General features: G+C 38.8%; 2 protein-coding genes across 3 annotated transcripts in view; one reads left to right on the top strand and one right to left on the bottom strand.

The window, feature by feature from the left end:
* Nucleotides 1–8,803, bottom strand: part of LOC141764398 (protein kinase C beta type) — a 37,430-nt gene extending 28,627 nt beyond the window's left edge. The window contains exons 1-2 of one of the 2 annotated variants that reach the window (XM_074629623.1): nucleotides 8,337–8,799; nucleotides 7,211–7,242 (exon numbers count right to left, since the gene is read on the bottom strand). In XM_074629623.1, the coding sequence (XP_074485724.1) occupies nucleotides 7,211–7,242; nucleotides 8,337–8,500 (196 nt within the window). In that variant the 5' untranslated portion in view covers nucleotides 8,501–8,799. Of the gene's footprint in view, nucleotides 1–7,210; nucleotides 7,243–8,336 lie in introns of both variants that reach the window. The other variant, XM_074629622.1, reaches the window with a different exon arrangement.
* A 5,542-nt stretch (nucleotides 8,804–14,345) lies between these two features.
* Nucleotides 14,346–22,065, top strand: LOC141764399 (ATP synthase F(0) complex subunit k, mitochondrial-like). Its single transcript, XM_074629624.1, has 4 exons — nucleotides 14,346–14,443; nucleotides 14,561–14,631; nucleotides 21,621–21,713; nucleotides 21,814–22,065. Exons 2-4 carry the CDS (start codon nucleotides 14,563–14,565, stop codon nucleotides 21,913–21,915), a joined length of 264 nt encoding a protein of 87 aa, XP_074485725.1. The 5' UTR covers nucleotides 14,346–14,443; nucleotides 14,561–14,562; the 3' UTR covers nucleotides 21,916–22,065.
* Nucleotides 22,066–22,281: the final 216 nt, after the last annotated feature.

A 22,281-nucleotide genomic window follows, 5' to 3' on the forward strand; every position in this document is an offset into this window, starting at 1 on the left:
TTAAGATTATTCTTCCTGTGTTTGAGTCTTTTCAGTTGTAATGTGGAGATTTAAACTCTTACACATACTCAAGATTTGCACATTTGATCATTCTTAGTTCTGTTGAAAAGCAGATTATATCTGTTGCCGCAAAGACTGGAGGCCAGCGGGGCGAGAAGTGGACAGATCAGTGGAAATAACCAGCTTCCTCAACAAGACTACAAGAAATGTTTCGCTCCAGTCAACTTTTGGTGTAAGAGCAGATGTGACGCAGCTGCAACCCGATAAGAACATACTGGATGATAAAACACTGACTGACTGATTAAAACACTGAATCCTTCTGTGTTTTGAAATGTCCTCTATATTACTGATTAGATTAACATGCATGGATTTAGAGCACTTTGGACTGAAATATCTCAATTAGCGATGCACTGATACCAATAATCGGATCGGATATCGGGCCGATACTGACTCAAATAGCTGGATCGGTGAACGGTGACAATGGGGTCGACATATTATATTACATTTTATGTTTACATACTATATACATTATATACTGGAATTTTAATTCCTGTTTAAGTTTTGATCAATTTGTTGCTGCATTAAAAAGATTTACACTTGAATTGTAATTCCTGATGATTTTGAGTTTTTTTTGGTGTACGATTTATTATTTTAAATATAAATAATTCACAAAATTTACATCTATGTATTTGTTACATTTTGTTTTACAAAGTTATGAAAGCCATGTTTAAGTCAAGCCTGATGTTAAAAGAATGATCCCAGTCACTTTAACACAGTGAGGCATACAGCTCGTTAATTAAACACTGGTATCGGATCGGTACTCGGCACTCGTTGCTCCACTTGTCCGATCATCTGCGCCTAGATTTGTCGCGGTAGTCGGTGTTACCGGTATTACACGATGGTCGGGCACACACCGATTACATTACGTCCCCACCGTTGTTTAGCTTTTTTTTTTACAGAAATAAAACCCATTTAGTTCCATTTTATTACGCGGCTGTGTTGAATACTGGATTCTGATTGGTCAATCACGGCGTTCTGCGGTCTGTAATTTCTTGATAGCAGACCGTTGCCATGTGCGCAGCTCTGATATCAGACTCTGGCGGACCGTTTTTGTGTCAAAATATTGATTTCTTAAGTAAGTAGCCATATAATAACTGTCATGGTTTACTGGGACACTTAAACATAACAGAACCATTAGATCATTAATGTTATCAGGTTTTCCAACTATAACAAGTTAAAACGTCTGCAGTGAAAAAGGCCTTTGTAGGAACATAATAATACCAACCGCTACCAATAACTGGTTTCTTGATTAAATGCTTCTTTTCAGCATCTTTTTCCAATTTAAAGACAAACATTTTATAACAATTTGCTGATTTTAAAAGAAGTTTGTTTTTAATTTGTGTGAAAAAAAAAGTAGTTTTTGCTTTTCAAAATCAGAAAATGTCTTGTGAAATTTTCCCTCAACTCATCTGATATGACGACCGAGAAGAAAGTTGACCTTGTAACCTCTCAAATATAAACTCTGATCAGACATCTGGATCTCTCTTAAGCAGGAAATGAGCTGAAAGAAACTTCCTCTTGGTGCTGTCAGTGCACACATACAGATACATTATAATAAAAGGATAAGTTGAAAGCAGGAAAGAAAGAAGAGAAAGCTTCACCTGCAGAACAGGTATTCAAAACACACCCACAATGCAACAGAAGACACCATTGTCACGACACAAACACATGTGCAATACAGAGTCTCAAACACACAATCTGACGCACACGTCAGAACAAGTCTACACCACATGTCTGACATTCCTCATGACCAAGAAGTGAACTGTTTTCATACTGAACTCTATCTACACTCTTCCTGTTCCTCTCGCTCTCTTTAAGACACCACCGTTCACACAGCTCTCCCACTTTTCTCTCGTGTTAGGTAAAATAAAGGAAAAGAAAATCCACTGACTGCATATTTAGGCATATACATTTCAAATGAACAGGACTCACAAACTGTTTCTCTCGATTTTCTGGTGGCTCAAAGGCTGGTCAAAAGACAGGTTGGAAAGCGAATCCCTTTTTGTGTTTCAACAGCATTTAAAACACTATATTTCACTGTCAAGTAGGTCTTATTTACGAGTTGAAATATAGTCATGAAATGCTGTTTAAGCAACGCCTAAAACAAATCTTCCCGGTTTTATCCTGTTATGACCTGCAAGTCCCCAAATCAAAGCCATCTGCCACAACATGTTCAAACGAATCTTACCTTTGAGGTTAGAAACAGAAGTTGTGACATGAGCATGTCATGGTTTTATGTTTAAGCAGTTGTGATACACTCAAAAGCTCCAATATGGCTAATAATTGACCTTGAGGTGATTGTTTTGCCAACTGCAGTTTCAATAATGAATATCCAATCTCAACTTTTAAGCAAACATGAGTCCTTAAAGCTGCAATGTGTAAACTCTGGCCACAAAATAAATAAAAAAATAACACTGCCGTCTTATCTTATCTGTCTTCATGAGAGCATGCCGCAGCTCTGGGAGACGGACCTTCAGTTAGCGGCTGTAGAAACTCAAATTCAGCCAGCGCAAACCCCAGCGCCAGGGGTCTGATACCAGGGGACTGATCCCGGGGGTCTGATACCAGGTGACTAATCCCGGAGGACTGATCCTGGGGGATTGTCCCCGGGGGACTGCTCCTGGGGGACTGCCCCGACTCCCCACTGGATGAGCAAACTTTCTGTTGCAGCCGGTCCACAGGTCAGTGCCAGCCGCTGTGACTCCCAGCGCTGAATTTAATCATATCAATCAATAAATCAAATTTGATTTCTAGACCACATTTCATACGACAGACGTAGAATCAATGTGCTTCAATTCAAGCTAACCGAAGGTCCGTCTTCCGGATAATTTCATCTCTCCACCTGACTCTCAAATGCGTCATTGTCAGTCAAAAGGAAAAGCCAATAAAATAGGACTCACAAGCTGTTTTTCATTGTTTTCTACCGGTCATACCAGTAGAATCTGATTTGTTGGCAGGTCAAAGTCTGCCATTTAAATGATGCTTCAACCGCATTTAAGGGTTAATATTTCAATGTGAAGTAGGGCTGTAACTAATGTTCATCTGTCAATTAGTTGTTTAATCTATAAAATGTCCATAAATGCCCATCCGCTTCCCAGAGCCTGGGGTGGCATCTTCAAATGTCCAAACCGTAAAAAAAAAAAAAGATATTCAGTTGACAATCATATAAAACTCAAAAGATCAATCGATTATCAAAATAGTTGACGACACATTTTCTGCCTATTGACTTATTGATTAATCGACAGGCAGGTCACAGCTACACATTCAAATATAGTTGTTTAAATGCTGTTGAAACAGCAAAGAGTTGGTCAGTTAACTTTATTTCTGTCCTACCAACATTTGGGATTATAAGACGGTGCTGTATGTCAGACAGCAATCCTCATAACACTATACTGTATACACACATGATCATAACTTCAGGTAGCATATATTTATGTAATAAATATAATAGCAGAAGAAAGAAAAACAGCTGCTTTTATTCTGGTAAAAGGTGTTTTCATTATTTCCCATGATGTTTCCAACTTCAATGTTTCGTATGTGAATGATCTGTTCAATATACTAATACTACTAAAAGGGGATGAAAGCAAACAGAATGGGCCTCATTCATTGAGATGGCACATTGTGTGTTTTTCTTCTTTCAGATCAACATACAGTTACAGCATTAAGTGGTACAATACAGTATTAGATCTCAATTATTTGTACCCTTAATGTATAAAAACTCTGCTTTGCAAACAAAATACGACCAGTTTTAACATAAGTCTTTTGTAAATCACCCAAACAACACTTCCTGAGAATTAAATTCTCATGTTAGGTCACAATAATCTAATGACATGCGTGTGTAGGCAGATATGTTTTAAAATTAATGGGACTCACAAGCTGCTCTTAACTACCACGTATCCTTCAACCTGCGCGTCATCAAATCAGTTCTTACCGGGTATTTGAGGTGAAGATTTGTTTCATCCATATTTAAATTGAAATTACATAATTCCTATTTATAGCTTCAATGTGAACACTGAACACCACAAGAAACCTTTTGACCCCTTCACAAAATCCTTAAAATCAACACCATTTCTTGTTACTAAACTTCAACTATTCTCTCAAGTAAGTTTAAATTAAGGCCCCTTTTCCCTCCAAAAGACTCACTTCTGATTAAGCCATAGTTTAAGTTAATTACTTGTTATACTGTAGGTTCAATGTGACCATTGATCACGATATCACAAACAACCTTTTGACCCGTTTCACACAACAATCCTCTCCATCTTGCCATTTACCAACCTCCAACTATTCTCTCAGGATCAGGTCAAATTAAAGGGAAAAACTCAAATAACTGTTTAGGTAGATCCGGTTCAAATGAACATTACTGACTGTTTTCTTACTGCTATAACCCAGTCAGCGTCGATTTGGGGATCTACTGGTCAAAAGACATCTGAGTGAAAATAAGGTCCTATCAACACTTTGAGATATAGTCATCAAAACACAACGTCATAAAGTAATTTAGATGTCTAAACAAACGCACTTCTCAACCAAATTTAGCCGAAGTTATTAGACTGAGTTAACCAAATATTAGAGCTGCAACTGTATTTGTTATTGATTAATCTGCTGATTATTTCCTCAATTAAAGGCGCAGTGTGTAGGATTTGGTGGCGAGGTTGCAGATTGCAACCAACTGAAACTTCTCCCGTGTGCCAAGAATATAGGAGAACTTATTTACTTTATCAAATGTCTTTCTTTTCTCAGACCAACAACAGCAACAAAATCCCCAAAAATTCAATTTATTGTAAGAATATAACAAAAGGAGCACGTTTTCACATTTGAGAATCAGATTTTTGGACTATTTGTTTGAAAAATCACATCAACGATTAAACAATTATCCACATAATTGCTAATTAGATTTATTTCGATTGACTAATCGATTAATCGACTGAAGGCATCTGCATTCACGTGGGTGCCTCAGTCCGGACGGACCAACATGCAATAGAAAAGTAAACTGGACGCTTGTTTGTATTCCCCGTCCTTGGTCCTTTCTTGTTAAAAGCACGCACACACACATTTTTAATTTTTTTACTTTTCATGTTGTTCTGGCAAATACAACAAACAACGGAGTTCATTTTATTGATGTCCGGAGGTTTTCTAGTTTGTATGTGTGGAACGTGTCTGTGTACGCTAGGCTTGACGCGGTAGTCGTGTTACCGGTGTTACACGGTGGTCGAGCACACGCCGATTACATCACGTGCCCACCACCCCACCGTCGTTTTGCTTTTGTTAAGGAAATAAAACCCATTTAGTTAATTTTGGCATATCAGCGCTGTGTTATCAATAGATAGTCTGACGGCGGACACTACAATCTGACAGTGAATGCATCTGCTCCGTAAGAGTAGCAGGAGTCATATTTCACAAACACGGGGCGAGAGAGTTGACAGACCCAGAGATGGCGGAAGATTTGGTGTTGAAGTGAAAAGCAAACACGCCTATTTGGAGCTGTTGCCCCCGCGACCCAACCCGAGATAAGCGGTTGAAGATGGATGGATGGCCTATTTGGCAATATTTCAGATGTAAACCCAATGCTATCAGGGAACCACAACGTTAATGAGGCAATCGGCGCGAGGAGGACGGAGCGGTCACAGCCGGTGTGCGCGGCGCAGCTGCGCCAGGTAGACACCTGCAGCCTCGTAGCAAAAGCTCTACCAGAGAGGCCAGAGAGGCCAGACACACCGCCACCCGACAGTAAAGATCAAAGTAAGCGCTCTACATATATTGAGTGTCATCTTTTTTTGTAAAATGTCCGGTGTAATCGGTAACACCGGTGTTGTCATAAGTTTATTAACCATCCTTGCGTAAGATCAAGTTTTAACTGGTGCAGCTCTACCAAACTTATTCTAATTTATTTACCAATTTAGCTCCATGACAGCTGAGCAAACGGCATCCATGAGATGTGGTTGAAAGCTCTGAGAAAAAGCCAGTAAGTGTACCCTAGACGCCTCTACCCTTTGACCTGCCACTCACCAAATCAATGCTCACTGGGGAGCTTGATTGATTAATGGATTAACTCCTTTCTATATCTTCAGTGTGAACAATGTTCACTGACTCTCAACATCACAAACAACCCTTAGACCACTTTGTTGTATAAGAGGCCGTCTACGAATTTAAGAGTGATCACTTAACGGTCGGAAACTCACCACGAAACCCGACCTGACGGCAGCTCTACCTGTGCAAGGCTCCGATTGGTCTGTGCTCTCTTAAAGTGTGCTATCAGCTCAGGTTAAATCGCCACACGCTATAGCTCACTAGTCCAGGAGGCCGCGTGCAATCACTCAAGCACATCAAGTGTTCATTTTCTGTACCGCCAATGCATTTCCTGTAAAACCACCGGAGCTGCCGAGAAGCCTGTAGCCTCAGGACTTTTTGTTTTACTTCTAATGAAATGACACATCAATGAATTCTTAAGAAAGAGTGGAAACAACTGGTCTAAAAAAAACAAACCCACAAGGATGCATGGTCACATGACTGGAGCCAGATGGGTCAGTGACGAGGAGGAAGTGATACCAGCGAGCACATTTGCTGCATTACTGTAGCGTTGCATGTGATTGAGGGGTGTCACTATGCTGCTGAGAGGGGCCTGTTTATGAAACCATTTTGTGTGCAGAGGTCCATGTCTAGACACCCACCCGTCAACCACAACCAGCCACCCGCCCACCCACACACACACACACACACACCACTTTACAACCCCAATCAGGCTCGATGTTAAAAAAAAAAAAAGCTTGAGAAAATCTAACTTCCTGGTGTGTCTTCCTCCCATTTCTCCTCGGCCAAAACCAGACGTGTCAGCTTTCACCACTCCGCCGACTCTCTTCTACTCTTACATCTCACACTCGTCTCTTCAAGCCTGAGTGTTCTCACTCTCATTTATCACTGCTGGCAAGCACCTGCATTGAGTTTGACACCTGCCTGCCAACACACCAACACACACCGTCAACGAAAAGAGCCAACAGGTCACTCTAAACAGTGTGCAAGACCTGCGGCCCCCCTTGAACACAACAAACACTTCTTCAGACAGTGAACATCCGTCTCCACACACCCACAGCCATATGCAGCAGAGGGGATTTGTGAATGAGCTGCTGCATGCTGCTGCTGCTGCTGCTGCTCTTACCTTGGCACTGGAATCCCTGTTTCCCAAAGCCCCTGTGGAAAAAGAAGAAGACAGGGATGTCAAGTCAAGTCAAATTTATTTCTATAGCACATTTAAAACAACATGAGCTGACCGAAGTGCTTTACAGACATAGGCAGAATAAAAAAACAGGTCAACAGAGCAGACACAAAACCACACACACATCCACAAGACAGAGACCAAGATAAAATCAATGAGTAAAAAGACTGTTAGAGAAAAACATCTGATACAAGACAGGGTGAAGTTTAATTAAAAGTTATTCTACAAATTTTCTCACTCAAATTGATGATAGGATTTAATCAACTAAATGCTTGTGGTTTGTACGAACAACTAAAATAAAGCCATTGAAAAAAAAAATAGTAATTTGTTAAGAAATAGTCATTTAAGCTAAAGTTTTTGAACACCTTGCTAATCCCACAGCAGAGATCTCTCTCCCTGCATATAGGCCATTTTCTGACCAAAGTGCTTTACAGACAGTGCAGAATAAAAACAGGTCAACAGTGCAGACAACAAAATCTCACACATCCACAGACAGAGACCAAGGTAAAGACTGTTATAATGAGCATTTATATAAAAGGCCAATTAGTAATCACAATTCAAGTTCATTCAAAAGCCAAAGAAAAGAGGTGGGTCTTGAGCTGTGCTTTGAAAGACTCTGTATAGAGGGAGCAGATCTGATGGGTGAGATTTTTGGGGGGATTCACAAGAAGATGCACAATGACGCATGCACACACACATCAACACACACACATCAACACACAGCTGCAGCAACAGTGGGGCCCTGTGTCCGTGCATCTCCAGCTGCATTCCTCCACCAGACCTCCAGTTTCAGAGATAGATGGGTGTTGCAGTAAAACGCCGTGCATGCAGCAGCAGCAGCAGTGACTGCTCTGCGGCTGCACACAACAACACATCCACCTCTCCGACACTGTCGCATTGTGGAGGAACAGGAGGGAGGAGGAGGAGATGATGGCGCATCGCGGTGTTTTTGACAATGACAATGAATGAAACACTGCGGTGTGTCAGTGTGTGGAAGAAGGAGAAGGAGAAGGAGGAGGCCGAGCAGCAGCAGCAAGTGAATCACCTGTGTCCTCATTCACACACTCACCAGATGAAGTCCGTGCAGTGGCTGCAGAAGGTGGGCTGCTTGAAGAAGCGCGCGATGAACTTGTGATTCTTCACCTCGTGCACGTTCTTCTGGCGGAGGGCTCCCTGGCGGGCGAAGCCGCGCGCGCTCTCCGGTGCCTCTCCGTCGCTGCCGGGGTCAGCCATCTTAACGAGGAAGAGGCGGCGGCGGCGGCGGACCGAGAGAGAGGGACGACGAGGGGTGAGGAGACAGAGCGACAGAGACGGTGCAGGTGGTGCCTCCTCCTCCTCCTCCTCCTCCTCCTCTTCCTCCTCTCCGCCCCGCTGACCGCCTCGGTGTAGCTCGTGCTGCCGGTGTTGTTATTTATCGGTGTGCGTCCAGCTGCTCTTCTCTCGGTGCTGCTGCTGCTTCTTCCGGCGGGTCCCCGTGCCGCGCCGCGCGCCTTCTCTTCCCTGTTCTCACAGTGTGTTTAGCCTACAACTCCACCACCACCTCTCTCTCTCTCTCTCTCTCTCTCTCTCTCTCTCTCTCGCTCTCTCCTCTTTCTCTCTATGATGATGATACCCTTGTTGTCAAAAACTACCAGATGTGAGAGTGTGCGCGCAGTTGTTTACACACACAACTATGAAGCAGTCCTTGTCAACAGCATCACAAGTTAAAGCACATACTATATACTATGATGACACATGATGATGCAGGAGACACACACACCCACAAGGCTGGATCACTATAATAACCCTTGGGCCCTATAGACTCAGGGGCCCCCAATAGGTTTCGGCAGCCTAATTTGATTAAGAATCAGGTCTTTAATTATTCCCTTTTTTTTGGCCCTGTCTTGTAAGTAAGTAAGTAAAGCTTTATTTGTATAGCACCTTTTAAAACTCACCGTTACAAAGTGCTTCACACTCAAATTATACATCAAATAATGATAAAAACAAGGAAATATTACAATATGAAACACAGAAACAATGAGAAACAGATCAAACAAAAACAGACAAACACACATGTAGATGAGGCCTATAGAAAGGCTTGCCTATAGAGATGGGTTTTTAGAAGCCGCTTAAAACAGTCCAGAGATTCAGCAGCTCTAATAATAATTTGATTAAGAATCAGGTCCTTAAAGGTCCCATATTATAAAAAAGTGAGATATTCACTTTTTTTATTAAAAAGCAGGCTTAAGTCCGATATAAATACTGGAAAAGTATCGAAACACTCAATCCACAGGGAAATACACACAGCCCGTATTCAGAAACTCTGCGTTTATAACAAGCTGTCAGGATTTCTGCCTATTTGTGATGTCACGAATATACAATATTTAATATTTAGACCCATGACACAATTTTAAATGTAAACATTCTGAATGTGTCCCAGTTTATTCCTGGTTGCAGTGTATGTGAATGTCATCAGCTGACAGGAAGTACACATGGACCCCAGCTGTTGCCTAGCAACGCAATTCTGTTGCAATTCTGTCAAAATGCGCTAAAACGGAGCGTTTAAGACAGAGGGTAAATACAGGCATATTCAGGCTGACAGTATGAGGAAAATAACGTCTTTTTTAAACATTACAGCATGTAAACATGTTCTAGTAGAAACACAAAATACAAGTATGAACCTGAAAATGAGCACGATATGGGACCTTTAATTATTCCCTTTTTGGTGGCCCTCTCTTGTCGAGGGACCCTAAGTCAAAATCTGGTTGTAGTTATGCATGTTACTAATAAAGTTGTGTTCATGTGCCTCTGGGTCCTCCGGTGCTCCTAATGGCATCTGCAAAATTTCAGAGAACAGAGGAAAACAACCAATCAGAGACGAGCTAGAGCCTGCTGTCTCTGAGCAGCTGTCAATCACTCCCAAACTCCAATCAAACGGTCAAACTAGGCAGCGCTGATCAAATATGAATCAAGATTCTGTTACTGTAATGCCTATTTCTCACCTCAAATGTTTTCAGAAACATCTTGTAGTGTACTGTTTACTGTAAAATGAGAACATTTGTGACCTGGCAGCCATGTTGAGATCTGTTGAGGAAATACCAAGCACCGCCCACCAGCTGGAGCACAGCCAATAGGAACGCTCTCTCTCTGAAATTAACTGTGATTGGCCAAAGTCTACCGTCACAGGCTAGATGTTTTAAAGCCTGAAAACAGAGCCATGAGGAGTTGCAGAAGTCTAGTTTTCTCTCAGAACACTTGAATTACAATATACTGAAAGATTATTATAGAATTTTTGCCCAATGATGCCAAAAACGTGTTGCCTACTGAAGCTTTAATTATCACCTTTTTTGTGGCCCTGTCTTGTCTTGGGACCCCTAAGTCAAATTCTACTTATGCATGTTACTAATAAAGTTGTGTTTAATCAAGTGAGCCCGATTTTCTTATCTCGAGGCTTTGTTTTGATGACGGTCCTATAGCTTTGTGCTTACTTGCTGCATATTCCTAAATTAATCTGTGGTTAATTAAAATGGCACACAGAAAGCCAGGGCCATGTCATTTTTCATTAAATGCATCTGTGCAGCTAAACAATCATTGCTGGTATGATTGCTTGTTGCTTTAATTCCTCTGGAATAGTCATGTTATGTGTGGGAGGTTATGTGTGAATGACAGAGATGAAGATTTGAACCTGTTATGTTACAGGTTTAATGTGAGAAAGGGTCTTAAAAAGGTGTTCATCATCATCTGTCACCTGCCCACAACTCCAAGCAACCATACGAGCAATGATACTGCTTAGCTGCACAGAGGCATTCAATGAAAATCAAATTTGACTTGAATTTGCATTTCTGACCTGTTTTTGAGATTAAAATATGATCAATATATCTAATTTAACTGGCATTTTAGCTAGCTTACTGATACTTTTTGAGATATTTTACCAGTATTTTGGGGGATATTTTGGTTTGGATATTTAATTATTGCTTTCAGATATTTTAGTAGTCATTTTTAGATATTTTCTACTTATATTTTTTCAGATATTTTACTATTTTCTACTTATATTTTTTCAGATATTTTATTAATATATTTTGGGATATTTTACTGATATGGTTTGGATATGTGACTAATGCTTTCGGATATTCTAGTAGATTTGTTTTGGATATTTTATTAATATTTTATCTGATATTCAACTATTTTTTTCTGATATTTCACAAATATGTTTCAGATATTTTATGAATATCTTCTGGGATATTTTATTAATTCATTTCTGATATTTTACTAATATTTTTTCGGATATTTTACTGATATTTTTGTCAGATATATTTTAGGTTTTTTTTGCGGATATTTAAGTATCCCTAAAATACCTGAATGAGGAATGAGTAAAATATAGGATGAAATCTGCAAAATATCCCCAAAAATACAAGTAAACTAGGAAAAAAAAACAACTACAAGGTAAACTATAAAGTATTTGTTGCTGTTCGGTGCAATTTGGCATTTTTCTGAGGAATTTAATATTCCATTTGTATAGAAAATTAAGGAGTTCATGGAGAGGATTAAAAGATTCAGGTGGTCTTGAATGCTCTTTGCTAACCAGGAGAGGCTGTATAGAAATAAGATGCAAATAAATAATCTAGTGGTAAATGTGGGCTAGAAATGGCTTTCATAAAATGTACAACCTTGTTTAGCTTCATGAACGACCTGATGGTTTACTTGGAAAAGTGCACCTGAGATGGAAACACTTACAGTTGTAAACTCAAAAAGAGCAAGGTTGTGCAACATGTCGTTCATCTGGATAAAAGAGGGTTAAAGGACAGAGGGTCTCGTATGCTTCACAGATTATAAAACTCCTTGAGGCAAATTTGTGATTTGTGATACTGAGCCATATAAATAAAATTGACTTGACAAGTTGTACATTTTTTAAGAGTGGCTACCTTCAAATATTGGTCGAGATACTGATCATGACAGTGAGTGTGTAGTGGGATTATACAGTCAACAACTAGTCATTGGTAGACCAATAAATAAAATGCAGAAAGTCAAGGTTTGCATTTACAGGGGGTTCACAGGTATAGTGTTGGAGTGAGTAGACCTGTCCAGGTTGTTGTTCTGAAACTTGATCCCAATTTCCGTCACATTCACACACTTTCCCTGTGAATGCGTACTTCCTCTTTATCACTGACTGCAGTTCAGCAGTGAACATGGACTGTGGTGGCAGAAGTGGGAAGGCAAAGCTAAAATTACTGCTTTACGGTTGTATGCCAACCAGTCAAGTTGCAGTTTACATCTATGTCTGTCCAAAATGTCATCACTTCATCATTTTCACTTCATCATTTTGTCCTGTTAGACATTTATGTGAAATTGTCATAATTAGCATATGAATTCTTGAGTTATGGCCAAAAACGTGTTTTGTGACCTTTGACCACCAAATCCTAATAAGTTCATCCTTCAGTCCAAGTGGATCATTGTGCCAAATTTGAAGAAATTCCCTCCAGACATTCCTGACATCGTGTTCACGAGAATGGTACATACATACGGACGGACGGACGCATAACCCGCAAACATAACAATAAAAATGTCTTCATGTCTTCATGCCTTTAGACACTGAAGACAAACACAGTTTTAAGACAAGCCTTCCTTGGTGATAGTTAGTTAGTTAGTTAGTTAGTTAGTTAGTTAGTTAGTTAGTTAGTTAGTTAAATAAATAGTTAGTTAGTTATATTATCAGAATTCTTCTTTTAGAAGATCTGTCCTCTGCACAAATGACTAAATTCTGCAGAAGGGGGATGTGATCCCCAGTTTGTAAGTTTGGAAAATACCTCCTTAGTGCAAATAATGGAAATGAGCGTCGTATAAAAGTAGCATAAAAAAGGAAATCCCCACTGAAGTACAAGCACCTCAAAAATAGTACTTAAGTATACCTGATTAAATGTATCTAGTTACTTTCGCCATTGCTAATCTAATCTAAACAATTATCTGCTGTGATGGAAGGTAAAAGTACATTTACTCAAGTACTTTTACTTTCCATTACAGCATGAAATTGCACTCAAGTACAGTAGAATTTCGAGTATTTCATTTTGTGCTTCTTTATACTTCTACTTCATCACATAAATATTCTACTTTGTACTCCACTACATTTATGTGACAGCTATCGTAATTAGTATTTAAGACAAGATAAGATAAGATGTTCCTTTATTAGTCCTGCAGTGGGGACATTTGCAGTGTACAGCAGCAAAGGGGATACTGCAAAAAACAAGATGCATCAGCTAACACAGTAAAAAAAAGAGCTAAACAAAGTGTAACAAAATATGAACCATTTGAATAGAAGGAAGTATAAAAATAGGAGCAGTATGTACAGTATTGACAATAAACGGACTGTTAACAAAATTGGAAGTGGAAAATGATATTGCACAGTGAGAATGAAATGAAATTCCACCTGGAAATATTGCACAGTATGAATTACACCCGAGTAGTAATAATGATAATGATATTGCACAGTCATTATACAGTATAGTGCAGTTATTGTCAGTTTTTGGTGTGTAAGTGTAAGTGGTCTACTTGGAGACTTATAGCCGTTAAATACATGTAGTGGAGTAAAGAGTACAATATTTCCCTCTGAATTGTAGCAGGGTAGAAGTATAAAGTACAAGTATAAGTACCTCAAAATGGTACTCCAGTTACTTTCACCATTGCTACAGTAATTTAAAAATAATCACATAGTTCAACTTTGACACACAAAACTAAAAAGTTTCCAGTGTAGGTGTAAATTACAGGTTATCATACATAATACAGCAATTAAAAGATCTCATTACTGGAAATGACTCAGACCCTTTCAAATAATTTCCAAAAAATTACATGTTACCAGCTTCTCAGGAAATTACTAGGAAGCCATAAAACAAAAGGTAAAAACCTCAAACTAGTTTTGCTAATATCTGACTCAACCTCTGTGCAGGTGGACAAACAGAGTTATAAATGTTAATCTTGCTCCCTCTTGTGGCTGAATAGAGACATTACAGGTAGGCTGCTATTAGATCAGCTGTTTGTGTAACCTCCCCTAAGCCCCGCCCACCAGCCTGCCTCCTATTGGTTCGCGCTTTGCAGAGAACACACCTGATTGGACAGAATGTGCTGCTACGTCAGAGAGACCCAGGAACACATTGAAAACACATGAGACATAATTGTGTAAGTGTCCCTTCTGCAACTAACAGAGCAGTAAGTACCAGTTTTCACCCTCTAAATATTGGTTTAAATGTAGCCTGAGACTGTGAAGTGAATGTGTGAGGAAGGATAAACTGTGTAGCACAACATTTTCATTCAAACTGTGTCCAGTTATGCCGACTTCTCCTGTTAATACGAGGATCCCTCTCACCAGCTTCGGCCACCTCATCACAGAGGTGAAGGTAAGAAACAGCTGCATGTCCAGTCTGCAGGGGTGGGATGAACTTAAATAAAGATTAGTCGATTAACAGCATGGAAATGGATCTGTTTAGATGGTTTGGTTTGATCACATTTATTTATTTATTAATCTATCTATCTATCTATTCATTAACTATTTATTCATTTATTTATCTATTTATTCATTTATTTATCTATTTATTTTTTTATCCATCTATCTATTCATTTATTTATCTATCTATTTATTTATTCATTTATTTATTTATTTATTTATTTATTTATCCATCTATCTATCTATCTATTTATCTATCTATTTATCTATTTATCTATCTATCTATCTATCTATCTCTATCTATCTATCTATCTATCTATCTATCTATCTATTCATTTATTTATCCATCTATCCATCAATCTATCTATTCTATTATCTATCCATCTATCTATCTATCTATTTATTTATTAATTTATCTATCTATCTATCTATCTATTTATTTATTTATTTATTTATTTATTTATTTATTTATTTATTTATTTATTTATTTATTTATTTATTTATTTATTTATTTATTTATTTATTTATTTATTTATTCATTCATTCATTCATTCATTCATTCATTCATTTATTTATTTATTTATTATTTGACAGGGACAATACATGTAGGCGTTGTTACACTTAATTAAAGTGCAACCGATGCAATGTACATAGAACATTTTATAGCCGTAGCTACTTTGCAGACCTTGTCTCTGGTTAGGCTTTTAAGAAAAAATTAAAAATGCATATTACCACATCATACATATAAGGCCTTATTGATCTCCAGAAGCTAAATTCGCTTTGCAGCAGTACAATAAACAGTCTAAAGGTAGGAAACATATAGGCCTATATAAAATAGCAAATAGCTGTGCAAAAGTAGGGATATCAATAATATAGTATAATAGTATAATAATATTAATAGTATAATAGTATAATATAATAGTATTTTAAAAGAAAATCTAACATTAGATGGATAGAAATGTGCTCTGGTAAATATAGGCATCTGTCATAGTTTTAGACATATTTCTAAAACATTTAATTAAAAAAAAAAAAGTCTAAAAGTAGTTTAATCAATAATTGCCTAAAACTTCAGATTAAAGTCTTAGGTGAGAACAACAAATATGGTGGGAGGCTATTTTGAAGTACACACATATTTCTTACTTGCTAAAATATCAATATTAATCCTTCAATACATTTTTTTTGGGGATGCACTTCTCTTTAACAGAGGTAAGGCGGTTAACCAGACGTACATTCCCCCAAAACAACCAGTTAGTCTTCAACTTTGAGGTATTTTCTCTTGTAATATTTTAAAATACTGTCTGAAAACACTTCTGATAAAGTATAAATCTCACCTTTCTGGTGAGCCAAACTGCAGTGGACTCATTACTGCCCCCCTGAGGCCAAAGGTCAGAAACACAACTGCAGATGTAGTGGGTGATTTTCTCCTCAACGGCCACAAGGGGCAACAATGAGCTCATTGCACTTAAATAAACAAACTTCAACAAGCAACACCAAGGTGATTTATGCTAATATGTATATTATATTATATGTGTGGAAGTGTTCTCAAGAGTTTTTTTTGTGTTAAACAAGTCCCAAAACAGGGTTGGAGTTTTAGTCGTGATGGAGGAAGTACTCAGATCTTACTAGAAATACTCTGTTACAAGTAAAAGTCATGCATTCCAAATTTTACTTAAATATAAGTACAAAAGTATTAGCAAATATATTAAGTAAAAGTACTCATTATGCAGAATGTCCCTTTTCAGAATATCTATATTACATTATTGCATTATAATTATTGATGCATTAATGTAAGCACCACTGATGTTACAGCTGGTAAAGGAGGGGTTCATTTTAACTTCTTTATATGCTTAATGTGCTGGGTAGTTTGTCAATAATAATAGAAATATTGCATCATAATTTATTTGTTGACTTATTTTGTATTAACCAGAATCTGCAAAGTAATTTAAGTTATCGAATAAATTTAATTTAGAGTAAAAAGTACAATACAATAATAAGTAGAAAATGGGCATGCTCAAGCAAAGTACCTCAAAATTGTACAGTACTTGAGTAAATGTACTTTAGTTACTTTCCACCATTGTTTTTAGAGCCTGTTGACTGAAAACTGCTGGCTGCTGCCGAAAATAACGCTTTGAGAGTTGTGGGTTTTTAATTTTTGTATTGTTTTCTAATACACATTCATCACTATTTCAAATCTCATGGGTAAATCTTAAGTTATATCATATTTTTATAGTTTTTTTCTCCTTTTGATTGTTTAATCTATTAGTCATTGTGATATAAACTTTACTACACCCTCGTCCAGTGATCTCATCTGTGTTAAAGGGACAAAGGTGTCTGATATGCTCATTATGACATTTAGAGCATCTGATTTGTGCTCCATCTAAAAGGAGATTTTTATTGTCAAGTATCCATGGGAACCAGATAGTCGCTTACTAGTGTCTAATTTAGAATTGGAGAGTAATTACACCTTCATACGCTGACTAAACCCTCTCTCCCAGCGTATTTTAAAAATGCAACAGAGGAAATTAAAGGGAGCAGAAAAAGTATTGTTGTAAAGTTCACCTGTATTAACATCATATGCCAACAAGAATCTATGTGATTATGTGTAAACAGTGCAAACAAATGAAAACTGAAAGCATTTAGTCTGTAATTCCTCTCTAAGAAGTGCCCTTGAGCAAGACGCTATCAGCTGTAGGGCTGCACTTCCACTTAATGTGGTTGTTCCAGGTTGTTTATCTGCTAAAGTGGGACACGGATTTACAATCAAATTGTTCTCGGTAAAATCTTAATAGAATCAGGAAAAAAACGAGAGCACAGCTGCTGTTTTCTAAATGATTTAAACAGCCATCCTCCAACCCATCATGCTCCAGTCAACGACGTGGTTTCACGTCGTTGAATCGGTATCAGGCTTGAGGGGGAAAAAGGGTTTCCTCTTTACTCTGCTATACTGCAAAATAAATCAGCATTATGAGCAGAGCAGCCTCGTCAGCACTCTGCTGTCGCCACCGGCACGCACACACACACACACACACACACACACACATGCAACTGTAATGTTCATAACGGAAATTATTCCTCTTCTCACATGAATCCTTATGTTCTGCTTTCATGTGATGTAAATCAAATGTTCCAGATGAACACTTTTTTAATTTTTTTTAAAAGAGACGATGTAACACAGTGGTCTCAAACTCAATTTACCTGGGGGCCGCTGGAGGCAGAGTCTGGGTGAGGCTGGGCCGCATCAGGTATTCCACAAAAAAAGCTTTGTTAAAAAAAAAAACAATCTTCTCAAACGTCATTATTAACAGTTCTTTAACTTGAATGGGTTCTTCTGAACATGAACTGTCCTGAACATGAATGGAACATTGAAGAACATGAACGGTTCTTCTGAACATGGCCTCTATTGTGTCTCCCACTTTTCCTGAAATTGTCTGTGCTCGTCACCAACCTTTCTCTTCACTGCAGGCTTTGAAAAAGACAAGATATATATTCATTCCACTTGGTGTCACTCCGCAATAAAGTTGTGCCTGCTGTGTTTGTGTTGCTCTGCAATTACACCACCAAACCGCTAGTTGGCGGCGGCGTCTCTATGAGTTTCCTTCTTCTTCTTCTTCTTCTTCTTGTACTACAAACAGAAACTGAGGGAGTTGGAGCTCATAACTGTTGAACCACAGAACTTTTACTGACATTACTGCAACGCCGAAAAGAGAAAATATATCTGAGTGGATTTGTGTGAACAAACATTGAAAAGATGGAGGCAGAGAGAAGTAGAACTTGGTCCTGGCCGCTCAGCATCGCTGACAGACTGGACCAATCACAGCTGTTGCGGTCTGCGTCGCCGCGACGTGTAGTTACATTTCTGGAGAGGTGCACGTCAGGCTACGGCGTCGATTCAACGCAGAAGTATAAATCAAGCTTTAATCGAGTTTATGCGATGTTACACGGGCGCCGCCATAGTTGTTGTGAAATGTTTCTCTGCTTGCATCAAGCCCGGCCGATTGCCCGCCTCCGGGAGCCATATACCCCACTGTGATTGGTAGGTTCGTTCAGCTCGGGCTCGCGCAACAAAGGGACCTTCCACACACAACGCGGCAAACTGCCATTCACATAAAACTCGCGGGCCGAGGGCGCCTGGTTAGCTCAGTTGGTAGAGCGGGCGCCCATGTAACAAGACTTGGTCCTGACCGCGGCGGCCCGGGTTCGAATCCGGCCTGTGGCCCTTTCCGCATCCACTCTCTCTCCCCCCTTTCCAAGACTCTATCCACTGTCCTGTCAATAAAAATGAAAAAAATGCCCGCAAAAAAAAAACTTTATAAAAAAAAAAAAAAATTTGCGGGCCGCACTAACATTAAACTTTCATATCAAGGTGGGGGCCACAAAATATCGTCTTGCGGGCCGCAATTGGCCCGCGGGCCGCGAGTTTGAGACCCCTGATGTAACAGGATGACAAGCATCCAACTACATTTTTCATGTGATGATTCATGTGTTTACTAGAGCACACATACAGATCCTTTAAAGGAATAATATTACATTTTGGGAATAAACCTTGTCACTTTATTGCAAAGAGTTAGATGAAAAGATTGCTCCCACTCTTGTGTCTGTATGAAACAAGTGCCAGCTGCCTCCTAGCTGTAGCTTTGTATTTGCTGTTCAGACATGCGAGTAGTATCAATCCTCTCATATAACTCTCACCAGAAAGTAATTAAGTGTATTCCCCAAATGTCAAATTATTACAACATGTCATTTTTATGCTTCGTTTTCTACAAACAAGCTTAATTAGAAGTGCTGGTAGGCAGATTTATTTTCTGTTTATCAGAGCCAAGCTGTTCCCCCGTTTCCAGTCTTTATGCTAAGCTAAGCTAAGGTTAACGTCTCCTGGTGGTAGCTTTATATTCGTCGTACAGACATGAGTGGAATCAGTCGTGCCATCTTACACTCAGCAAGAAAGTGAATAAGCGTATTTCCCAAAATGTCAATTCTTTAACAGACGCACGTTGTACCACGTTAGTTTTAAATCCTAGCTTGAAAAAGGCTTTAAACACATTCATAAAATTTAGTGACGTGATTTAGATAAAAATTGTCATCATCAAGAAAAGTAAATGTTCCTGAAAAAAAACAGTTTTTCATGTATTTCTGTTGCAGCTGAGAATTGGGATATTTTGTTAATACATCTCAGCATATGCATTAATAGGAAAAAAACTTCAAAATCTTCACCCAAAGGGAATTATAGCTCAAAGCTTTTATCACACAGTTAAAGTCTCATGGCAAAAAAGAAAAAAGGCTGTGTAGAGAGTCTGTGGAGAATGAGCTCGATGCTGCCAGCAAGTCCAGATGATTAGCTGGAGCTTTATGAATAATTCAGTTTAATCAAATTCAAAGTGTGTGTTGAATGTGATTTGCATGACCGTAAACCAGTTTGTCATCCCAGTTCTGCCTCGTCATGCCCCTCAACAAACCGCCTGTTTCAACATGTAAAAAACTGTCACTGACACTTGTAAAGGAACTGCAAAGTTTCTTATTACATCGTTTTCAATTTAAGTTTGTATTTAGTGGTTGTGTGCAGTGTTTTCAGCTCCTCACTAAATAAGCAGAGAAAAGGCCTTTATCTAGATTATACAGTAATATAGAGCTGATTATTACTGACGATAAACTGGTTACATGTTCCCATCAGTAATACTTTCACAATCGTTTTGACTCTGAATAGCTCTCAGGTTATCTGATACGGGCGCGGTAAATGGTGCTGTAAACAGACTGCACTCATGCAGCACTTCTAGCTTATCGGACAAAGAGCTTTTCATTTTTGCTTGTCAATCACACATTCACATTGATGACAGAGAAGCCATTGGGAGCAACTTGGTGTTCGGGGTCTTTATCATGCACCTGATTCCACTGTTATCAGGCCATTAAATAGGTATTATCAGTTGCTATAAGCACCATAGATGTGGGTCATTAGGGGCCTACTATGTTGTAAAAGTGAAAGTCAAACAAAAAGCAACGCGTTCTAACATGTTGTAAAACTGAATGAAATGTTACGTTTTGAACACAAACAAAAAGGCTTCTTTAGGTTTAGACAACAAAACTACAACTTCTTTAGGTTTAGGCAACAAAACTACAACTTCTTTAGGTTTAGGCCAAAAAGACACAAGTTTCACACTGTCTATATTACAACGCCTGACTTCCGCTTCTGCTCCTGTCATAATTACTACAGTCGCTAGAAGAACGCTGTCGTCTTCTTTTATACCTTCCTTCGGTGCTCTACCATATGAATAGATGATAAAACGTACTAGTGGGTGTAGTAGGTCCCTATTGACCCACATCTATGGGGCTTATAGTGACTGATGACGCCTATTTAATGGCCTGACAGCAGTCTAATCGGCCCCATCATCAAACCGCTACCCTACCTTTAATGGACGACCCGTTCTATCTCCTGAGCCACAGCCACCCAGGGTTCATTGATGTCACATTTTATATTATTATTATTATTACAATATTATTCCTTCCATTTTTCTTTTCTTCAACAAACATCGCTCCCCACCTCCCACCTCCCGAGCGATAACAATACATAAAATATATAAAAAACAAAAAATACACAACGGATGGAAAGGAAAGAAAAAAAATGTAAATAATGATGAAAAATAAAAATAAAAATAAAAAAAGAATTATAAACAAAAATATCAACATGGAAGACGACAGAAATGTTGACAGCCAACATGATGCACACTGTGTGTCAATATGCATTAAATCATAGTCTTGTATAATGAATTTTCAAGTGCATGGGGTGCCACTTTAAGCATGAAAATGTTGTTTATAAACTTCATTACTTTGTCTATAATCTCCCGAAACCTAACTTTAATACCATGACAAATTGTGTCAGAAACAATCAAGTAGTCTGGCTGCAGTGCTTCCTCTTATTGTGTGCATGTGTTGTTCCATTGTGGGTTTCAGAGGCAGCTGTTTGGCATTGAGGCCCCGGCTTCTGTGGAACTGACTGGTTGGAGGAAGTACTTTAATAGCTACACTCTGCAGGGTCGCAGAAATGTACATAATACACACACGCATATACATACTCCGGCTGCATTAAATATGAACATTCATTACGTGTTTACGTATCATTATGTTCTTCTCTGCTCTCTTACAGTGTGTCTTGGCTACTTATGGTCTGTTTGCTGTAACAGCAGCAGCCTACTGGATGCACAGAAAAAACAAAAAAGAAATCCAGGCGTCCAGCTCCACGGCCTGAAACATCAGCGACCTCTTACAGTGACGTTTATATTCACCAGTGATAAATCATGATGTGAAGAAACAGAAAGAAACGACGTTACACTGCCTCCGAGTGTGAGGAAGTTTAGAGCTGAAATCTACTTTGTTAATAAATGCTTTGTAAATGCTGGACACTGACTGATCATTATTCAGTGATATTATGAGAAGTCACGGTGGTTACCATGGCAGCAGAGAGAGTGTGTGTGTGTGTGTGTGTGTATTGATATGTGTGCAGTAAGATTGTTTCCCCACAAGGTGTCCATCTGCTGCTGAAATACTGCAACAAAACCACAGTTACATTTTTAATTTATTTTTATATACTATTTTATTACTATTGGAATTGGAG

The sequence above is a fragment of the Sebastes fasciatus genome, chromosome 3, assembly GCF_043250625.1.
Source record: "Sebastes fasciatus isolate fSebFas1 chromosome 3, fSebFas1.pri, whole genome shotgun sequence".
In the NCBI taxonomy this organism is placed as follows: domain Eukaryota; kingdom Metazoa; phylum Chordata; class Actinopteri; order Perciformes; family Sebastidae; genus Sebastes; species Sebastes fasciatus.

Bases quoted from the DNA above. Each gene is read 5' to 3' on its own strand.
- LOC141764399 (XM_074629624.1), top strand. From the start codon at position 14,563: ATGCCGACTTCTCCTGTTAATACGAGGATCCCTCTCACCAGCTTCGGC. The intron at 14,632-21,620 runs GTAAGAAACAGC...TGTGGGTTTCAG, and splicing joins ACCTCATCACAGAGGTGAAG to AGGCAGCTGTTTGGCATTGA. The intron at 21,714-21,813 runs GTACATAATACA...GCTCTCTTACAG, and splicing joins CTCTGCAGGGTCGCAGAAAT to TGTGTCTTGGCTACTTATGG.